Source organism: Mastigoproctus giganteus, chromosome 8 (assembly GCF_048544385.1).
Source record: "Mastigoproctus giganteus isolate SK-2022 chromosome 8, ASM4854438v1, whole genome shotgun sequence".
NCBI lineage: Eukaryota > Metazoa > Arthropoda > Arachnida > Uropygi > Thelyphonidae > Mastigoproctus > Mastigoproctus giganteus.
Genome location: NC_143582.1, coordinates 223159621 through 223181016, shown reverse-complemented (window position 1 = coordinate 223181016; position 21396 = coordinate 223159621). Strand labels below are relative to the sequence as shown.

Here is a 21396-nt window from a genome sequence, read left to right as displayed (position 1 = left end):
TATGACCCATGTATCTGCATCTTTGGTGATGGCTGAGGCAAAAGCAATCCATGAATCCCGTTTCACTTTCCGCCTAACTTGTCTTGCTTTTGCTTTGAGTCTTTTATGAGCAATTAGGTTATTAGTGGTGGGATACTTGCGGAAATTGTTCCAAGCACAGTTTTTTCCCTGTTTGGTAATTAAACAATCTGTATTCTACCAGTGATTTCTGTATTTGCGGTATGGCTTCGATTTTAGAATGGCGTCATTAGCTGCTGTCAGGATCTGATTGGTTATGTAAGTGTTTACATCATCAATATGTTGCTTTGAACATACAATCTGTCTAAGGGTATTTGGGCAGAATAGCCACCCCAGTTTGCCTTTTTAAACTGCCAAGTGGATCGTTGATCAGAATTTGGAGTTACTTTACATTGTAGCAGACCCCCACAATGGATGATGTCCATTAAAGTCACCAAAAAGACAAATTGGAGTTGGGAGTTGTGAAATCAGGTTGTCAAGTTCTGAAAACAGAAGTGGAGCAGATGGCAGAATATAAATGGAAACAATGGTAAATGATGTATCAATAGCAATGCGAGCAGCCACAGCTTCTAGGGTAGTTCTCAATTGGATTGGCTTGGATGGAATGTTAACAAGAATAGCTACTCCTCCACGTGCAGGTGATTCTGAGTTCCTATCTCGTCTGTACAAATTTGAAATTTTTGGTAAAATTTGAAATTTTTGGTGAAACTTGAAGTGACAAGAATGTTTCCTGTAAGCATATGCCTATGGGATTGAATTGAGCAATTAAATCTCTTAAATCATCAGAATGACTGCTTAGTCCTCTGCAATTCCACTGTATGATGTTATGCATTATTTAGGTTTACCTGAGGATGATTCATCTGACTGTTTTTTGTACGTGGGACATTTTTTCTGGTCTTTTTTTGGGAATGTGGGGCATCCAATATCCATGGTGTCATCTGCATGGAGTTCTAGAATGGGCTCCTCATTATCTAGCAGCTTATCTACATCTATACCGTTGGTGGGAGATTCCATATTTTTTGAGCCTGAATAAGATTTTAATTGTTCTTTTTCAACTGGGACCGATGGGATATGAGTAGGGACACTGACTGAAGTATTTGTAGCTTCATTAGTTTTTTTTGGAGGATTATCTTTCTTAGAGGTTGAAAGTGTAGATTTAAGTCAGTTTGCTAGAGAGGTATTAGGCGGAACTGATACATCTGTTTGAGCTGCAGTAGAAACAAAGTTTCGAGTGTGAGCTGCATAGGAAAGACTAATAGGCATGGTCAACATAACTTGCCTACGTGCCTCAGAAAATGTCACTTTATTTTCTATTTTGTATTTTTGAATGTTCTTTCCTGTAATCCATAGCTCACAAGTTTTGGAAAAGGCTGAGTGGCTTCCTTTGCAGTTTGGACAAACAGGGGTTTTGACAGAGAAATCTGCTTGAGTGTGATCTTTAGAGCTACAGATGGGACATATGGCCTCACCTCTACATGCCTGCTGCGAATGCCCGTATTTCTGGCATTTGAAGCAGCGAACGGGATTTGGTATATATGTTCTAATATGACAATTCAAATAGCCAGCTTTAATTGAGTATGGTAAGTCTGGCATACTGAATGTTAAAATGATGGATCTTGTTGGAGTGAGATTTCCATCGTTTTCAGTCATAATCCATTTCACATTTGTAACTTTTTGACTACTGAGTTCTTGGAGTAGCTCTTCTTCGAAGACTGTAATTAGGTCCCACTAACTGATCACATCACCCTTTGATGAATTTAAGGTTCTGTGGGGAGTAACTGATACTGCGAGCCCATAAAATGATGTTGCGTTTAAGAGCCGCTCAAAATGTTTTGCTGTGGCTGTTTCAATGAGGAGATCTCCAGATTGTAGTCTTTTCATCATTTTTGGTGATCCAGTAATTGATTCCAAATATTTTTGAATCAAGAATGGTGATAATTTGCCCACAGGTTAGGAGGATAGAGAATGAATCACCAAGAAATTTGGTAATTCATCATGGCACTGTGCTTCCCTTCAAAGCCTTTTGAGTTGGTTGGTGTCATGGTCATTTTCAGGAATTTCTAACCTTGAGCTCAATGGCTCTAAAGGTGGATAACTGCTTGTATCCACGTTAGCTCCTTTTGGCCCAGGGGGTTTATTTTTGCTGCCCAGGTTACTGGCCCCGCCACAGGGAGGCAGGAGTAGTGTCACTTGTGGCCAAGCGTATAGGTTAGTTTTCTTTCCTTCTTCTGGGCTCTCTTCTTAGTGCTTTTAAGAAAGTAAAGCTACTTAACGGAAAAGTTTAATAAGCAAGGGAGAAAACGAAAGAGAACCTAGTCGCTTAGAGAAAATGCTCTTCAATCACACGAGATTCGCTTGGCCACGGGGGTTGATTCTGTAATACTGAGTCCACTAGAGTTATAACAAAAAGCATAGTTATTTTTTGACTTTGTTATTTATAGTTAAGCCTTTCTATGTTTCAGCTTACATACTATTTCAAGGTACATCATAACTAAAAAATTTTTATTTACAAAATAAAAACTCTACACAATGTTAATAGTTTATAGGATCTATTCCAGCATAACTATAAAATACATACATTTTATACATAATTATATTAATATTATATTGATTGTATGATATTATATTTATTGGAAAAAAAAGTAAGATTCAAGTTGTATAGAAATGGGAATTAAAGAAATATTGTTTCCTATTAATCACTAGCTTAATATATAACCCTAAAATTAATAATGCATATTACCTCTGTAGGTGTAGTAGTATATTCTACACATCTCTCTACAGATACAATATTAGTTTCAACGTCAGCTGTTGCTCTCACAAGCATGTTTATTGTTGATGTAATCTATAGTCAAAGAGGAACAAATTTAAGTTACTTCACTTCATAAAATTCAGATGAATTTAAATTCATTTAATTTACTGTCACCTAAGTTAGTGCATTAGCATCATTTATTAGCATCATCAACTTCATCATTTATGAAGTTGTGCAGTAGCATTATTACATAACATCTCTTATTGTGAATTCCTTCACAAGTTGCCTATCTCACCATACCTCAAATAAGTAAAACTTTCCTAGTAGAGAAGACTATTGTTACTTATTCTCAGTGGGAACATCACCTGGAGAGCCATAAAAATAGTGATGCTAATGCACAAACTTATGTGACAACTCTTCTCATAGTCTGAGGCTTTTTAGTCCTAAATCCTATATATATTCATTTTAATTTATAAATTTTTAAAAAAGATTAAAACAAATAATATAAATTTTATTTTATTTTATTTGGAGCATGCTAGCACATTTAAAAATGGTGATAAACAGTCTGATGGGCAGTGACACAGAGACAGCCTTATCTTACTTCAAGGTTGAAGGTTTAAATATGTAACTATTATTAGTGATGAATAAAAACAAGGGAATCATACTGATATCATTCTTTTAATACTTTATATGCCACATGCTTAGTTACACAAATAATGTTCACAATTTTTTTTATGAATATAAAATTAACACTGTTTGCTCATTATATATGCTCAAATAAAAATTCTTATATTAATTATATAGAGCAAATAGCCATTATTCTGAATCCTAAACATCAAAAGATATTAGATTGCTTTTAAATTTGCAAAATTAGAGTGCAATTTGTTAAATTTGCAAAATTAGAGCAAAATTATCTTAAAGTGCACTTTAAGTTACAGATTACTTACCTGCTAAAAAAAAATAAAAGCTTGAGGGATTACGAAATCTATTTGATTTTCTATAGTATGCCAATTTTTTACAATTTGTGCATAGGAAGGTCTGTTTACAGTAGCCAGGAGTACAGTTCTCTCAGGTTCTTGGTATGTGACATACACCGATGAGTCAAAACATTATGACCAGCAAGTTCTTATGCAAATCGAAGCAACTGCAGGTGAACTGCGGTGTGTGCGCGGGTTGGGACACGGTATAAAAAACACCCGATACTGAGCTCCGTTAATCAGTGTTAGTTACTCTTGTTCTTCAGATGGAAAAGGCAGCGGACTTAAGCGAGTTTGAAAATGGCCAAATTGTAATGGCCAGACGACTTGGTCAGAGAATATCCGAAATGGCACGGCTGGTGGGATGCTCATGGTCAGCCGTGGTTAGTACCTACTGAAAGTGGTCCAAGGAGGGGGAACCCATGAACCACTGGCGAGGTGTTGGACGAACACGGCTCATTGATGCTCGAGGTGAGCAAAGGCTCTCCTGGATGATACATGGCAACAAAAGGGTGACTGTGGCACAACTCACCGGTAATTGGAATGCTGGTGACGGGAGTAATGTCACAACACACAGTACATTGAACCCTGCTGAAAATGGGGCCGGGTAGCCGCAGGCTGCTCCAAGTGCCCATGCTAACCACAATACACCGGCGACAGTGCCTACAATAGGCACAAGAGCATCGAAACTGTACTGTACCTTGAGTGATTGAAAGAAGATCGTGTAGTCCGATGAATCACATTTCCTGTTGCACCATATAGACAGCCGGGTATGTGTGCATCATTTACCTGGGAAGTGATGGCACCTTGATGCACTGTGGGACAAAAACAAGCCAGTGGCGGCGGTATCATGCTTTGGGTGATGTTCTGCTGGGATACCCTGGGTCCAGTCATCCATGTGCCAGGCACTCTAATGTCTACCACCTACCTAAACATCACTGCTGACCAGGTACACCCTTTCATGGCAATGGTCTTCCCTTCTGGTGGTGCCATCTTTCAGCAGGATAATGCACCATGCCACACCACCCGGATTGTTCGAGACTGGTTCGTGGAACATGAGAATGACTTCCAGGTATTGCCCTGGCCTCCAAATTCCCCAGACATCAATCCCATTGAGCATCTGTGGTTTGTGTTGGAACAGCAACTCCGATCTGTGGCATCTCAACCATGGACCTTACAGGAATTAAAAGATCTGCTGGTTACGTGTTGATATCAGATACCACAAGACACATTTAGAAATCTTGTAGCGATCATGCCTCGCCGGGTACGAGCTGTTTTGGCTGCACGTGAAGGACCAACATCATATTAGGTAGGTGGTCATAATGTTTTGGCTCATCGGTGTAATGTTCTGCTTTAAATCATTGGATCTGCTTTTCACTTTTCAAATATTCATAGTTTTTTGATTAAGTGGAATGGTTCCTCTTACAATTTGGACATTTTGGTTTCTTGGCTGAGGAAGTTTTGATCGATTGGTGTGTTCTTGAGATCCACAGTAGCAGCTGTCTGCTGCTACTGTGGATCAATAAATAGTCAGAAATTAGTGCCTGCTATTGGAGAGACCAAGGCATCTCCACAGTGGAAACTTGCAGAAATTTTTGCAGCTTTAAAATTATACAACACAAACCATAAATTATGAAGCTAAAGAAACATTTATTTCCTAGTTAAAAAAAAAAAAAAAAAAAATGTATATCTACTATCCTATGCACATTAGATTAAGTAAATATATAGTTAAAAAAAAACTTACTGTAAGGGCATAGCTGATAGACAAACCAGCAGTACCAGGACTAAGAGAATCTTTTGCAAGTACGGCAAATAAGGCAGAAAAGAAGACTGTGCTATAACCTATAAATTCTAACCAGATGGCTAACCACCTGGAAAAAAAATTGTTTTTGAACTTGTTTGATTTCAGGACTAAAATACTGACATAACTCATATTTTACAATGTATTTATTCTTTTCATTGTTTTTTAAATGTATAACAATTTGCATAAATATACTGTATACATAGGGTGTCCTTCAAATCAATGCCAGAATTTATTGAGGGAATGGTTTGTTAAAATACAAAAAGTCTATTCAGTTTGAAGAGGAGCAACAGATTTCGAGTTAAGAGTGTTAAACATACTAGCAACATCATTTCGGCTTCTAGCATTCTGTGCATAATAGTAAATTTATGAAAAGCAATCATTATGAAAAAGCTCATTTTAGTTAGAAACATTTTATTAACATAAAAATGCTTTTATTTTAATTTTTACTAAGTCTCTGAATAATGTTAATTGTATACTGTACATGGTTATCAATAAATCCAGAACAATAAATATTTGTTGATAAAAATTTAGTTATGAAATGAAGAGCAATAAAACTCAATAATGATGTATAGCAGGAGTAAATGAATTTTTAGTACTGCAATCAAACTGAATCAAGGTCAAAAGACATATCATGAAAGATGTTTGAAATGAGTGCTGTGTGACAGGAGATGGGCTTCAACACAGCATGAAAATGAATCCCATACACATGCAAGTAGCACTGTGTTGTTTTTAATAGCAGTGGCAGCTTAGTGAATGTGATTCAATGAGTCATCTCAGTTGTTAATCCCTGTGGTGAAAACAATTTGTTTCAAGTGATCCCAGACATAAAAGCCAATTAAAGTGTTGCCTTGTTGGAAAACAATGATGGTATTTGGTGACTGCAGCTTTAGCATTTCCTTCACATACAATATGCACCAAGTGAACATTTCATATTCAACACTAATGCTCTTCTACTCGTCATATACATAATGAAGCTACTGTACCATAGCAACAATCTGTTTGTTGCAGCCTCACATTTTCATCATACATTTTATATAAAAAGTACAGTACAACAATTAACATGACACTTTGTGCAACAATCTGACTTGTATACCACACTTCATGATGTTCGCAAAATGCTAGAAGAGAAAATGACATCACTAATCTCTTTAATGCAGTAACTCAAAACCTGTTGCTCCTACTTCAAATTGAGCGTAGACTTTTCTTCTTGCATTTTAATGAACTATTTTCTCAATAAATATGAACATTGATTTCAAGGACACTCTATATATATAAAATCATTTATTGTCATCCAATAAAGTAAGGGCAATAACTTGGTATGGCCAAGCTAGAGGGGGAGTTTACATAATTTGAGTGATAATGAAATATAAAATAGGTGAATGTGGCTTTAGCAAAGGAATAAAATAAAAATGTGACATACTCAATGTCATGAAACTGGAGATAAGTCTGTAAAACTAAGTTTGATATGAATGAAGCTAAAATACACCTTGTCTTTAATCCAGACATCAGGGTGATGATCAAAAATGTCACATTCTCCAGGAGAATGTAATTTTTTCTAACATTAGAATTATATACACTGAGTGATCACTGAATTATGACCACCTGCCTAATAATTCATAGGTCCTCCTTTTGTCCTCAGTACAGCAGCTATCCGTGGCATTGATTCAACAAGATGTTGGAAGCATTCTGGGGGTATGGCCAACCAAGCTGTGTGTAATGAGGTCAACAATGCAGGTATGGAGGTATGCTGTATTGGAGGTATACGGTCAACAATGCAGGTATTGCTGTATCCAGATGCCTGATATACCTTTCCATAGTGTCCCACAGGTGCTCTATGGGATTGATATTGGGGGAGTTCGGAGGCCAATCGATATGCTGGAAGTCAGAACTGTGTCCTCAAACCATTCCTGCACAACAAGTGCCCAATGGTTCAGTGCATTGTCATCTTGGAAGACACCATCGCCATTCGGAGAAAAGTGTAACATAGCGGGGTGTACACAGTCAGCAAGCAGTTGACAATAGCGGAGACCACTGATACATTGTTCCACATGCACTAGGGATACAAGTTCCTGCCAGTGGAACCTGTCCCACACCATATAACTGCCTCCACCAGCCTGCACTTTTGATACCATGTTGTATGATGGATGAAGAGCCTCATGCTGTTAATGCCAAATCCATACATGACCATCCACGGTGTGGAGTAAATAACATGACTCATCCGAACAGGATACCTTCTTCCAGTGTCCTAAAATCCAACTTGCATGCCCTTTTGCACCAGGCGAGTCTTTTATGCCAATGAACCTTGGTTAGGAGAGGATGCCGTAGGGGTCGTCTGCTGGTATAGCCCATATGTGCGATGCATGGTCATTCCAGATATTGTTCCGGGTTGGCCCATGTTGTATTGGGTGGAAAACTCTTCAACAGTGCTGCGCCTGTTCACCTGTACAAGTTGTCGGACCTGACACTCACCTCTAACATCAACCTTTCGCTGACCTTTGCAGTTTTGCCATTGGTCGTTGTTTGACCATTTTGACACCAGTCCTGGTACACTTTAACTAAGGCTGCTCTCGAAACCTCACCAGTTCAGCTGTTTGGCAAATCAAGGCACCAGCTCGTCGAGCACCCACAATCTGTCCTTTATCAAAGTCCGATAAATCCTTCCTTTTACCCATCACACTCAGAATTTTACTATCTATTGAACCACCGACACACCTTATCTATGCTACATAGGTCGACTAACTCCGCACTCTCATACCTCACAGGGTCAACAGGTCGCATTCACTTTTCATAAGGGTGGTCATAATTCAGTGATCACTCAGTGTATATTATCTAAGAGAATTTTTGAATGGAATTTAATTAAATATTTTGTAATCCACATTTACATAATAATATCAGTTTATTTAGTTGAAACTTACACCTCTCCACAACTAAGTAATTTACTGTTAGTTTATTGTGACAAAAACTGCATTACAAACAGGCCTAATACATAACACAAACCACCAAGAACACATTCATTGTTTTATATTATCTATATTCTCAAAAATACAGCAACATAATATTATTTAGGCAAGGTATTAAATTAGTTACATTTAACGTTGCTGAGCAAATTAAAAGGTCAAAAATGCAGTTGTAATAATCACTAAATACTATTGCAGTAAAATCCCACTAAAACAAATTTATCTGCGAAACATGAATCATTTCATTCTTCTGAATATTTCCAAAATGATTTTTAAAAAATCGTTAATTGTTTAAATAAATTGTGCTGAGTTTTAAGATATTCTATCAAAACATAACTAGTAATTTCCACTTTATTTTACTTAAATATTGACATTAAAATTAATAATAAACAATAACATACACACTGACAGATACTACTACAGTAAATATATTTATACAGAGGTTATTTGGCTAAAGGCAAATTTCCGTACATCGATTCTCATTCTAGCAACTCTATATCCTTCTTAAAATGAGGCCTCCAGACCTGTACACAGTACTCTAGGCATGGCCAAAATATTGCCTTGTATAAGAATAATCACCCCCCTGTTCTTGCTAGCAAAATTCATATATATCATTAACAAGACTCCATGACCTGCCCTGGCAGCCTGTCTATATTGCTCAGCCAACTTCATATTTGACTGCCCAATTACCCCACGGTCTTTTTCACTTTCCACTTCCCTGAGTGTAGTACCACACATTTGGTACGTTTCTCTTTGGTTATTCCTACCCATATGCAGTACTACGCATCTGTCAATGTTAAACTTCAGTGGCCACTTCTCAGCCCATTTGTCCAACTTATCTAGATCCAGTCGGAGTAGCACACTGTCTTTACTGTCGTTAAAAACCCTGCCAACTTTTGTATTATCTGCAAACTTGGACATTAAACCTGATATACCTTCATCAATATTATTGATAAATATTAAATATATAAATAACAATGGACCCAACACCTAATCCTGGGGAACTCCGCTAATAACATTTGTCCATGAAGAGCAGTGTCCATTGATTACCACTCTGTCATCTATCACTCCACCATCCCTTTATCCATTGTAGCAACTTACCCTTAATGCCATACCTCTCCAATTTGTACAGCAGTCTTCCATGTGCAACAGTATCAAAAGCTTTCCTGAAATCCAAGTATCTGGTATCAAAATTATTTTTGGCATTCAGTTCCTTTATGACCACATCATACAATCCAATCAATCTGGTCAGAGAAGACCTCCCTTTAACAAACCCATGCTGTGTCTTAACTACTACTGCAGTCTTGTCTAGATAATCCTGCAATGCTTCCCCTTTGTGAAATGATGATACATTTGCACACCTCCTTGAGTAGACCGGGGTTCAAGCCCCTGAATGCTAAAAACGGTCGATCTGCCAACCCACACTGGACCAGCATGGCAGGTTATGGTTCATTTCCCTCAACATGAATTGCTGAGGAGGCTTCCATACCGCAGTGAGTTGATAATGGCTACAGTTTAGTCTTTTTTTTTTTTTTTTTGCAAACCTCCAGTCCATGGGGGACCTCTCCTGAGTCCAAAGAAGCTCTCATAATTATGGCTAAGGATTTGCTTACTTCCTTTGCTGCCTCCTTTAATATAACTGGATAGATCCCGTCCACTCCAGGTGCCTTTTTTATGTTTAACTTCAACAATTTCCCCGCGACTTTGCTTTGCTCTCAGTTATTACAAAATCACTTAGCTCCCTGTTAGAGTTTGAAAAGCTTCTAGCACTCCCCCCATCGAATAACTCCTCATGTGTGAATGTAGATGCAAAATACTCATTCAGTTTATCAGCTACCCTAGCATGATCGTCAATAGTCAATACATCTATGTTAAGTGGTCCAATCTGGTTCATCCCTTTCCTTCTAGAGTTTACGTAGGTAAAGAACTTTGTTTTTTTTTTCTTTGCATCCTTTGCCAAGGATTTCTCGTAACCTGCCTTCGCCTGCCTAACCTATTTTGTGACTTGATTACAGGCTAGTTTATATCTGCCATAGGCTTCTGTGTCACCTGATATTTTATATGTTGTTCTATCACAAGAGGGTTGTGATAAATGGCTATTCCTCAGATTGGGTTGATGTAAAAAGTGGGGTTCCTCAAGGATCAGTATTAAGACCACTGTTGTTTTTAATTTTCATAAACGACATCGATGAAGGTATAGAGGGTGTGATGTCTAAATTTGCAGACGATGTTAAAATTGGTAGAGTAGTTAATGATCACTGTCAAGCTGAACTTCTTTAGAGAGACCTAGATAGACGTCAGGAATGATCAGAAAAATGGCAGCTATGCTTTAATCCAACAAAGTGTAAAGTATTACACCTGGGAAACAGTAATCCCAAAATAACTTATTCACTTGGTGGAGTTCAACTAAACCCAGTACTAGAGGAAAGGGACTTGGGTGTTACGATATCATCAGACATGAAATTCTCTGAGCATTATAAACAGGTTGCAAGGAAGGCCCACGGTGTCCTATCGATGATCTATCGAACTTTTGCAAGTAGAGATAGGATGTGATAATCCCATTATATGAGGCTTTTGTTAGACCACACTTGGAATACTGTGTTCAAGTATGGAGACTGCACCTAAAGAAAGACATCGAGCTTCTTGAAAGGGTGCAAAGACATGTAACTTGCCTGGTGAGATCAGCAAAAGGGCATCCTTATGAAGAAAGACTTCGAATATGTGGGTTGCAGAGTTTGGAAACTAGACACCTTAGAGGAGATTTGACTGAGGTGTTTAAGGCTCTGAGAGGCATCAGTAAAATGAATGATGACGAAATTTTCAAGATTCAATGATGCTAGAACTAGGGGACATAAATTCAAGTTAGGGGGGGATTGTTTAGATTGGACTGCAGGAAGTTTTATTTTAGCCAGCGAGTTATAAATTACTGGAATAAGTTGCCTACAAGGGTGGTAGAGGTTGACAGTTTGCGGAAAAGGTCATCTGGATAGTACCTTCGGGTGAGGAAAGCGCATAGGATGATAGGTTTAATTTCCTTTTCTTTTATTAATTATTATTATATATATATTTTTTTTTTTTCGGTTTTTATCATTTTATTCAGGGTTTTTTTTTTGGCTGGTGCCATAGGCTTTCTTGCACCATGCGGCCAATACTAATACTAATGTATCTCATACATTTTTCTTCTCTGCCGCGAGCCTCATTAGTTCATCTGACATCCATTTAGGCCTAAACCTTGAACAGTATTTCTTAGTTGGAATGAAAAGCCTAGTAGCCTCCAGAATTAACTCCCTGTAGGCTTTCCATTTAGAATTCACAGTTGGTAACATCTTCAATTGATCCCACTGAACAGAATTTAAAAACTGACTGAGATCCCTGTAGTCACCTTTACGAAAGCAAAAGCCCTTCCCTTTAGCTTTGATGGTAGTTACATCTTTAAATGCCAGGTGGGAAGGAGTAACAGTGCGTAGCACATGCTTCTTGATTAGACTGGGGTTCGAGCCCGCCACCACCAAATACGGAGGATGCGGAAAGGTCAGGGAATGACCACCGCATTTCCCGGTGGTCATTCCCACATAAGTACATTGTGATCACTGTCACCCAGTGGTTCCTTTATCTGCAAATTCTTAATTCATGAATAATCATTGCAGATAATCAGATCAAGAGTATTACTTCCTTTGGTTGCCTCTCGAATATGTTTCTATAGAAAACAGTCATCCAATAAATCCAAAAAAGTCTTACTAGTGTGTGTGTGACCAACCCACAAGTTCCAGTCAATATCTGGAAAGTTAAAATCCCACATTATAAGACAATCTGATTTACTGGCACACTATTTCTCTGCACAACTTCTCATTATACTCATCAGATTCATTAGGCCTATAACACACACCTACTCTCATTTTCTCTTCCCCAGTGCTTATGTCACACCAAACAGACAACATTATGCTGTCCACCAACATCAATCGTGCAGACAAATAGAGTGGGCCAGTAAATCAGAGTGTCTTACAATGGGGAATTTTAATTTCCCAGAAATTGGCTGGAATTAGTGGGTTGGTCACACACACACACACACACTAACTAAACAAGGCTTTTGTTGATTTATGGGATGATTGTTTTCTACAAGAGTATGTTCGGAATGCAACTAGAGGGAGTAATACTCTTGATCTGATTATCAGTAGTGATTCTTCATGCATCAAGAATCTACAGATAAAGGAACCACTAGGTGGCAGTGATCACAGTGTGCTGAAGTGGGATTTACTCAAAGAGGTAACTACCATCAAAGGTAAAGGTAAGGGTTTTTGCTTTCGTAAAAGGTGACTACGGTGGTCTGAGACTATTTAAATTCTACATGGTGGGACCAACTGATGATGTTACAAACAGAAAATTCAAAATGGGAAGCATTCAAAGAATTAATCTTGGAAGCTACTAGGCTTTTCATACCAACAAAGAAATATTGTTCAAGATTTAGGCCTAAATGGATGTCAGATGAACTAATTAGACATGTGACAGAGAAGAAAAATGCTTGGGATACATATAAATTAACACGTGACACAGAAGCCTATGATAGATATAAGCTGGTCTGTAACCAAGTTACAAAGGAGGTTAGGCAGGCGAAGGCAGATTGCTAGAAATCTTTGGCAAAGGATACAAAGAAAAACAGCAAAGAGTTCTTTACTTATGTAAACTCTAGAAGAAGGAGATGAATCAGATTGGTTCACTTGATATCAATGGTTCAACTGTTGATGACCCTGCTTAGGTAGCTAACAAACTAAATGAATATTTTGCATCTACATTCACACATGAGGAGTTATTCAGGTATGGGAATGCAAGAGGTGTATTCAACTCTGGCAGTAAGCTAGATAATCTTGTAATAACTGAGAGTAAAGTGGAGGAGAAATTGTGGTGGATGGAATCTATCCAGTTATATTAAAGGAGGCAGCAAAGGAAGCAAGCAAAACCCTTACCCATAATTATGACAGCTTCCCTGGACTCAGGGGAGGTACCCATGGACTGTAGATGTGCAAATGTGACCCCAATCCACAAAGGAGGATCAAAGGGAGACACAGACCTGTTAGTTTAACTTCTGTTCCTGGGAAATTAATCGAGGCACTGGTTTAAGAAGCATTGCAGGAACATCGAGACAAGACTTCAGTTATAGCACGGACACAGCATGGGTTTGTTAAGGAGAAGCCTTGTCTGACTAATTTGATTGGATACTATGATGTAGTCACAAAGGAACTGGCTGCAAAGAATAACTTTTATATCATATATTTGGATCTTAGAAAGGCCTTTGATACTGATGCACAAATTGGAGCATTTTAGCACTGGAGGCAAATTGCTGTTATGGATAAAGGGATGGTTGAGTGGGAGAGACAGAGAGTGGTAATCAATGGACACTGCTCTTCGTGGACTAATGTTATTAGTGGAGTCCCGCAGGGTTCAATGTCGAAGTCTGCAGACGATACAAATGTTGGCAGAGTTGTTAATGACACTAATGACAGTACACTGCTGCAACAGGATCTAGAAAAGTTGAGTAGACGGGCTGAGAGGTACCAAATGAAGTTTAACATTGACAAATGTAAAGTACTACATATGAGAAGCAGTAATCCCAGAGTAACGTATCAACTCTGTGTTAACGCACTGACAGTGGTAGAGAATGAAAAGGACCTTGGGGTAATTGTGCAGACAGATATGAAGTTGTCTGAGTAGTGCAGACAGTCTGCAAGAGTATATCATGGTGTCATGTCAATGATATACAGGAATTTTTCTAGCAGGGATAAGGAGGTGATTATCCCCTTGTATAAGGCAATGGTCAGGCCACACCTTGAGTACTGTATACAGGTCTGGAGGCCTCATTTTAAGAAGGATGTAGAGCTGTTGGAACAAGTAAAGAGAAGGGCAACAAGATTAGTGAAGAGAACAAAGGGTTGCTCTTACGAATAAAGGTTTGGTAAGTTTTGCAAATTACAGTGTCTGGAGACTAGGCACCTGTGACATGATCTGATTGAGGTGTATAAAGCCATGAATGGTTTGAGCATGCTCAATGCTAATGGGATTCTTCCTCTTGCTCAGAATAATCACCTGAGAGGGCATAAATTCAAATTGAGGAAAGACGGTTGTCGGATAGATGTGCGGAACTCTGCCTTTAGCCAGTGGGTGGTTGATTGCTGGTACAAACTTCCATCTGTCGTTGAAGTTGATAGCTTAAATAGATTCAAGGCAGAACTTGACAAACATTTGAGCCAGGGAATGGGTGGAATAAGAGTATTTTTTTTTTTTTTTTTTTTTTTGGCTGATGCTACATAAGCTTGCTTTCTTGCATCATGTGCTCTTGCTAATGCTAACACAGCCCATGTATTTATTTGTTCCACTATGACTCCCAGCAGTCCTGAAATCTCCATTGCCTTGCTTTCCAGGCTGCTGCTCATTCTAATAGAAGCAGTGCAAGAATCACTTTACCCTCTGCCTGTGGCCACTGTTAACCTTTTAGTCTGTATATTCCCCCAAGCTTCCAGTTTTCCGACCCACCTAACACTGCCTCTGTAGCATCAGCAAATATTATTGCACCCTTTCTATTAAAGTGTACTTAAATAGAAAGGAGAGACTGTTTCTACATTTCTGTAGAAGCAGTCTCTCCTGTCAATAAGCATAGACCAGGCTGAAAAAAATTCTATCCTTTATTGTTTTGAAAATACATTTTATTTATAATATAACAATATCGTGCAAAATTTAATAAACTACATATTCAGAAATGGAATATAGATATACTTTATTGTTTATTTTCATGTATTACTACTTAGTTTTGGTTTTTAATGGTTAGCTTTATTTTTTTTTTAAATTAAACAAAAAATTCTGTTTTCGGGCAATATAATGTTGTGATTTTAGATTTCACTGAAGTTGAATAAGGTTATTCTAATATTCCCACCTTCCCCAAATGAGTGGACCATTTACACAAATGTTTCTGAAGTCATCTTCACTACAGAAATATTTCTGAAGTGAAAGATTTGGAATCATGAAAACATGAAGACAGGTTTTTATTATGGTCTCATCTTATATTTGCTTTTCTTATTAGCATTAGCATTAGTGGAGACATATGATGCAAGAAAGCAAGCTTACACAGCATCAGCCAAAAAAAATAATCCCATTTCACCCATCCATTCACTAGAAAAGTTTGTCCATTTCTTCCTTGAATTTATTTAAGCTATCAACATCCATAACAACAAATGGAAGTTTGTTCCAGCAATCAACTAACCACTGGCTAAATGCAAATTTCCACACATCTATTCAACTGTTTTTCTTCAATTTCAGTGTATGCCCACTCAGGTTTTTAATCTGAGCAACAGGAAGAATCTCATCAGTAGTGATGCCTGCTCAATCCATTCAAGGCCTTATACATCTCAATCAGATCACTTCGCACGTGCCTAGTCTCTAAAAGCTGTAATTTGGAGAACTAAAGCCTTTCTTCATAAGAGCACCCCTTTGTTCCCCTCACCAGTCTTGTTGCTCTTCTCTGTACTCGTTCTGGCAACTCTACATCCTTCCTAAAATGAGACTTCCAGACCTGTACTGAAGGCGTGGCCTGACAATTGCCTTATGCAAGGGGATAATCAGCTCCTTATTGCTGCTCGCAAAATTCCTGTATATCATTGACCAACTCTGGCACCAGTCTGTGCTGCTCAGAAAACTTCATAACTGACTGCACAATTATCCTCAGGTCTCTTTCATTCTCCACTACCCTGAGTGTAACACCACCCAGCTGGTACATTTCTCTAGATTTACTGCTACCCATATGCAGTACTTTGCATTTGTCAATGTTAAACTTCAGTTGCCACTTCTCAGCCCATCTATCCAACTTTTCCAGATCCTGTTGCAGCAGCATAATGTCATTACTGTTATTAACAACCTACCCAGCCTTTCTATCATTGGCAAACTTTGACATTAAGCTTGATATACCTTCATCAATATCATTGATAAATATACAAAACAACAATGGGCCCCAGGGAACAGCACTAATAAAATTAGTCCATGAAGAGCAGTGTCCATTGATAATAACTCTCTGTCTTCTCCCGCTCAACCATTGCTTTATTCATTGTAGCAACTTGCCCTTAACGTCATACTGTTCCACTTTGTACAGTAGTCTTCCATGTGCAATAGTATCAAAAGCTTTCCTGAAATCCAAGTACATGATATCAAAATGATTTTTTGCATCCAGTTCCTTTGTGACTATGTCATAGTATCCAATTAAACTGGTCAGACAAGATTGCCCTTTAACAAACCCATGCTGTGTCTAAATTATTACTGCTAAGTGCATCCAATTGATATTGGTGGACAATGCAATGTTGAGTCTGTTTGGTGTGACATAAGCAACGGGAAAGGATAAATTTCAAGCTGTATTTATATCAGAATACTTTTAAGATTTCCTCATGGGTAATAAAACCCTTAAAAGACAATATCTGCTCTACAACATCATAAACTTTTGCTCATGGCATATATACCACGGTCCTATTTGACCTATCCTTTTTGGCACAATACATACATTTCTCGTTTCCCTGACAATTGAGTCACCGACAATAACTAGCACATGTGGGACCAGCATATTCTGCACTGAAGATTGCCGCTGTGTTGCCTGTTACACAAGAGTGAGCTCTGGCATTGAGTTGGGTAGCTGAGAGCTTGATGGGCCCCCATTTTAATTCCTTCGAGGGCATCTACTGGACTCTTCAAACTCTCATAGTGCCCATCAGAATGCTGAGTTGGTGCCTAATTTCTTCACATTCTCTGCACCAAGCATACATGAACACATCCTTGATGGCTAGATCACATCCTGTTCGAGAGACGTCTGCAAACATGTCACAATTTGAACATTTTTTTAGACTGTGATGTGTTAGAGAATCGCCCCTTTGGATCTCCCCCGAACCACAGCACTTTCACTACTTTGTGCACATTACTTTGCTGCTCTAGTCTGGGATATGATTTCTGTTTAAATACAATTTAATTAACAATAAAAATTAATAAGATTTATAAATTTAATTGATTAATTATCAAATAATTGATGGAAGTTTGTTCCTATACTAAGCTAACAGATTACTAATACAGTGCTATGTACTACACGATCTAGTTTTACATTATACCTTATGCTATCAAGTTCAGAATATATGTTACGCTATTCGGTATCGATCTACAACAATGGCGGCAAGTTTCAAACGGTACAAGTTTTACTGATACTAAGTAATAACCCACAAAACTCTATCTAAATTCAAAATAAACTAAGTATCGTAAGTAGAAATATAAAGATACTTCTAGAAATAAATTAATATGCCAATTAAAGTCAATAAAATGGCAAAAATTTAAAAAAAAACTTCTCTATTAGCTGGAGCTGTAGAAACTTCGCCTGCAGAGAGATACTCTCATTCTCAATCCAAATATGTTTCTTTGATTTGAGTAGCATTCCATCCATCCCCTCAAAACAGCAAATGAAAAGGAAAAAAAACTACTGGTATGCAAATTTGTCATCTCACACTATGTGATTTTTTTCTTATTTTTATTTATTTATCTTAATGATAAAATAAATGATAATGTGGGAGAACATTGGATTTGAGCATGATCATTGAAAAAGCTAAAGGATATGATATAATTCTTTTAACTCACCTTCCAAAATTTATTATTACTTTTTTTTTTTTTTTTAAACACAAATGTTGCTGACATTTCTTTATGTCTTCCTTGACTATTTTTACAATATGGGGTGGGCACCATTCATGGTTTTCACATACAGCTTTGCTTTCTTTGTAAACTAATGGGAAATCTATCAGTTATTAAATATTTTCATTACATAGAATTTTTTTTATAAAGATATTTGTTGCGATGGGATTTTAGTGTATATTATTTATATAAAAATTAAAATATTGCTTCACATCAACATCTTAGAAATTCAATGCCAAGATATACATTAACTACTTTAATGGTTCCCAACCTATAGGTTGCCATTAGATTTGCTAAGGGTTACAGAAATACATCTCTTATATTTATGTTGTATTTAATTAAATACTGAAAAATAATATTTAATAAAATAATGTATAAGTTAGTGCTAGAGCATCATGTCTATACATAGCCAACTACTAAGTAGTTAAGTAGTTGGCTACGGCATGCAAAAAGGTCATCTCGGTCAGCCAAGCTGGACTGGAGGCAGCTAATGAACACTGCCAACAAAGGGGCATATCAGATCGCCCTATCCAACCACTTCGAGACGCTAGCCGTGCCCGAGGATATAAATGAAGAAGAAAAGCAGATCTCTGATGCCATCCTGGAATGTAACAAGCCCCTATGTCCACCTGCCCGACGTCGAACACAACCATGGATATCAGATGAGTGCCTCGACCTCGTGGACAAACGGAAGCAGGCAAAGTTGGTCGACTTTGAATCGTACCGGTAGCTAAATCGAGAAGTCCAACAGGATGACAGCGGAAAGAGAAGCATACCGGAACCAAGTGGCAGACGATCTTGAAGTGGCGGCATCCAAGAACGAGTACCGCACTCTCTACTGCACCCTCAGATGTCTGAGTGGAAAGACCAAATTGACTAGTGATAACATCAAGAATGCTGATGGGACCTTCGTGCGATCACCGTCCGAACACCTGCAACGGTGGAGTGAATTCTTCAAAGCGTTGTATAATCACGACCCACCTCAGGGACCGCCAGAAGCCGCACTATCGATTGATCCCCCCTGAAGTCTCCATGGTCAATGTTGAGCCTACAGTAGAAGAAGTGAAAGCAGCCATACAATCCCTAAAGAATGGCAGGGCACCAGGAGTGGACCAAGTCACCACAGAAGCGATCAAAGCCGGGGGAGATGTACTGCTTCGCCGACTACACTCACTCCTCAAAACCATCTGGTGCACTGAACAAATTCCGCTAACATGGAGGAAAGCCATTATCGTATCGATCCACAAGAAAGGTGATAACCGGGATTGCAAGAACTACCGTGGCATCAGCCTCCTTTCCATCATCGGAAATTTCTTTATGAAGATCATCCAGTCAAGGCCGCAAAAACATCGCGAGCAAACCAGTCGAGAAGAACAGGCGGGATTTAGACCCGGGCGAGGATGCTCTAATCAAATCTTTGCCATCCGTCAGCTGATGGAGGAGAGGATCCGGTGTGGACAGCGAACCGTCATTGTTTTCATTGACTTTAAGTCTGCTTTCGACTGTGTCCATCGGCCTGCCTTATGGAAACTACTAGAGGTCGAACATGTACCTCGAAAAGTCATCACACTCCTCCAAACTGCATACAACAGTTTAACCAGCCAGGTGCGCATCCAGAACGATTTATCTGAGGAATTTACCATCCAAACTGGAGTCCGCCAAGGGGATGTAGCCTCCCCGTTGCTTTTCAACATCGTGGTCGACGCCATTATGAGGCAAGCATTCAGAAACAGACGGGGCATACAATATGACAAGGATCACTATGTGACTGACCTGATGTTTGCCGATGATAGTGCTATCTTTGCTGGTAACGACTCTGAAGCCATGGATATCCTCTACGACATTGCCCGCATTGCCCGGCCATACGGTTTGAAGATCAATGCTGATAAGACAAAGGCCCTGACAACAGATGGGTCGCAAGCCACCATCTATCTCGAAGGCATCCAGATCGAGCAAGTGCAGGACTTTAAATACCTTGGGTCGCTGGTCCAGGAGAAGAAAGTTGCATCCACCATGGAAATCCACAGCAGAATTGGACAGGCGGCCACTGCGTTCACCTCGCTCAAATGGTGTCTGTGGAAGAGGACCAACATTTCCTCAGAGACTAAAATCTGACTCTTCCAGACTTTGATCCTGCCCATTCTCCTTTACGGATCAGAAACATGGATTTGTCTCAAGCTAGATTTAAACAAACTTGAGGTGCCTAATGCGATGCCTCCAGTAGATTTTGGGCATCTCACTTCGTGACCGCATCACTAATGATACCATCCGCGCCAGATGCTGACAGCAACCAACCATTGCCGACCAAATCCAGAAGCGAAGGCTTAGATGGTTTGGCCACGTATGTAGAATGGGCATGAACAGAATACCATCCACACTCCTTTGGAGACAACGATCTACCCAATGGAGCATCCAACGGACCGCGCCTAGGAAAACGTGGGCCAAGCAAGTGGAAAATGACTTGAAGAGCCGATGTCTCGACCTTAACCAGGCCAGGACTGACGCCATGGATCGTAAAGTATGGAAGAACATCACAGAGCAAGTCTGAAACCCTGCGGCACCTACAGCAGCATACTGGTTGCGTGGCCAACCGCCTCTCCCAGCTGCCAGCTAAGGACCAAGAAGAAGAAGAAGTTAAGAAATGACATCATTATATCTCGTATTGTGAATACTGTCACAACAAGTTACCACAATATTGTATTACCTCGAATAAGTAATGCTTTGCAAATGGAGACTACTATTGTTACTTATTCTCGCCGGATACCAGCAACTAGATGGCACCATTTCGGAGCCTGTTGGCTCCTCATTGGTGGGTGGGCAGGTCCCGTGGTGTTTGCGATGATGACAACCCAGTTGTGAAGTATAACTTCCCAATATGAGAGATGCCTGAGGGTGTATAAGTCATTAAGATTACATAATACATTTAGGGGGCAATAGCCTCAGGTTATGTAGAAGTTAACTATCATATAAGTTAGTGCTAAAGCATCATGTCTATGTGTAGCCAACCAGTAAGTAGTTAAATGATACCATTTAAGTCAGAGCAAGGATGGAGGCGAGTGACACAGCACTCAGTGGTGCTATCGTGTAAAAAAGAATTAAGTCTGCTGTGATTGTGAATATATAGTATGTAATAGTGACCCCCCCAAGTGTTGGAAAAAGGAGGTAATAAGCCGAACAAAGTTAAAATTGCGATTA

The 21396-nt window shown here is 38.9% G+C and overlaps 1 protein-coding gene across 1 annotated transcript in view; it reads right to left on the bottom strand.

Annotated features, from left to right (window-relative positions):
• LOC150082363 (multidrug resistance-associated protein 1-like) overlaps positions 1-21396 on the bottom strand; it is a 266340-nt gene that overhangs the window by 53289 nt on the left and 191655 nt on the right. The window contains exons 22-23 of the mRNA XM_090379234.1: positions 5489-5615; positions 2759-2860 (exon numbers count right to left, since the gene is read on the bottom strand). Of these exons, the coding sequence (XP_090235360.1) occupies positions 2759-2860; positions 5489-5615 (229 nt within the window). The remainder of the gene's footprint in view (positions 1-2758; positions 2861-5488; positions 5616-21396) is intronic.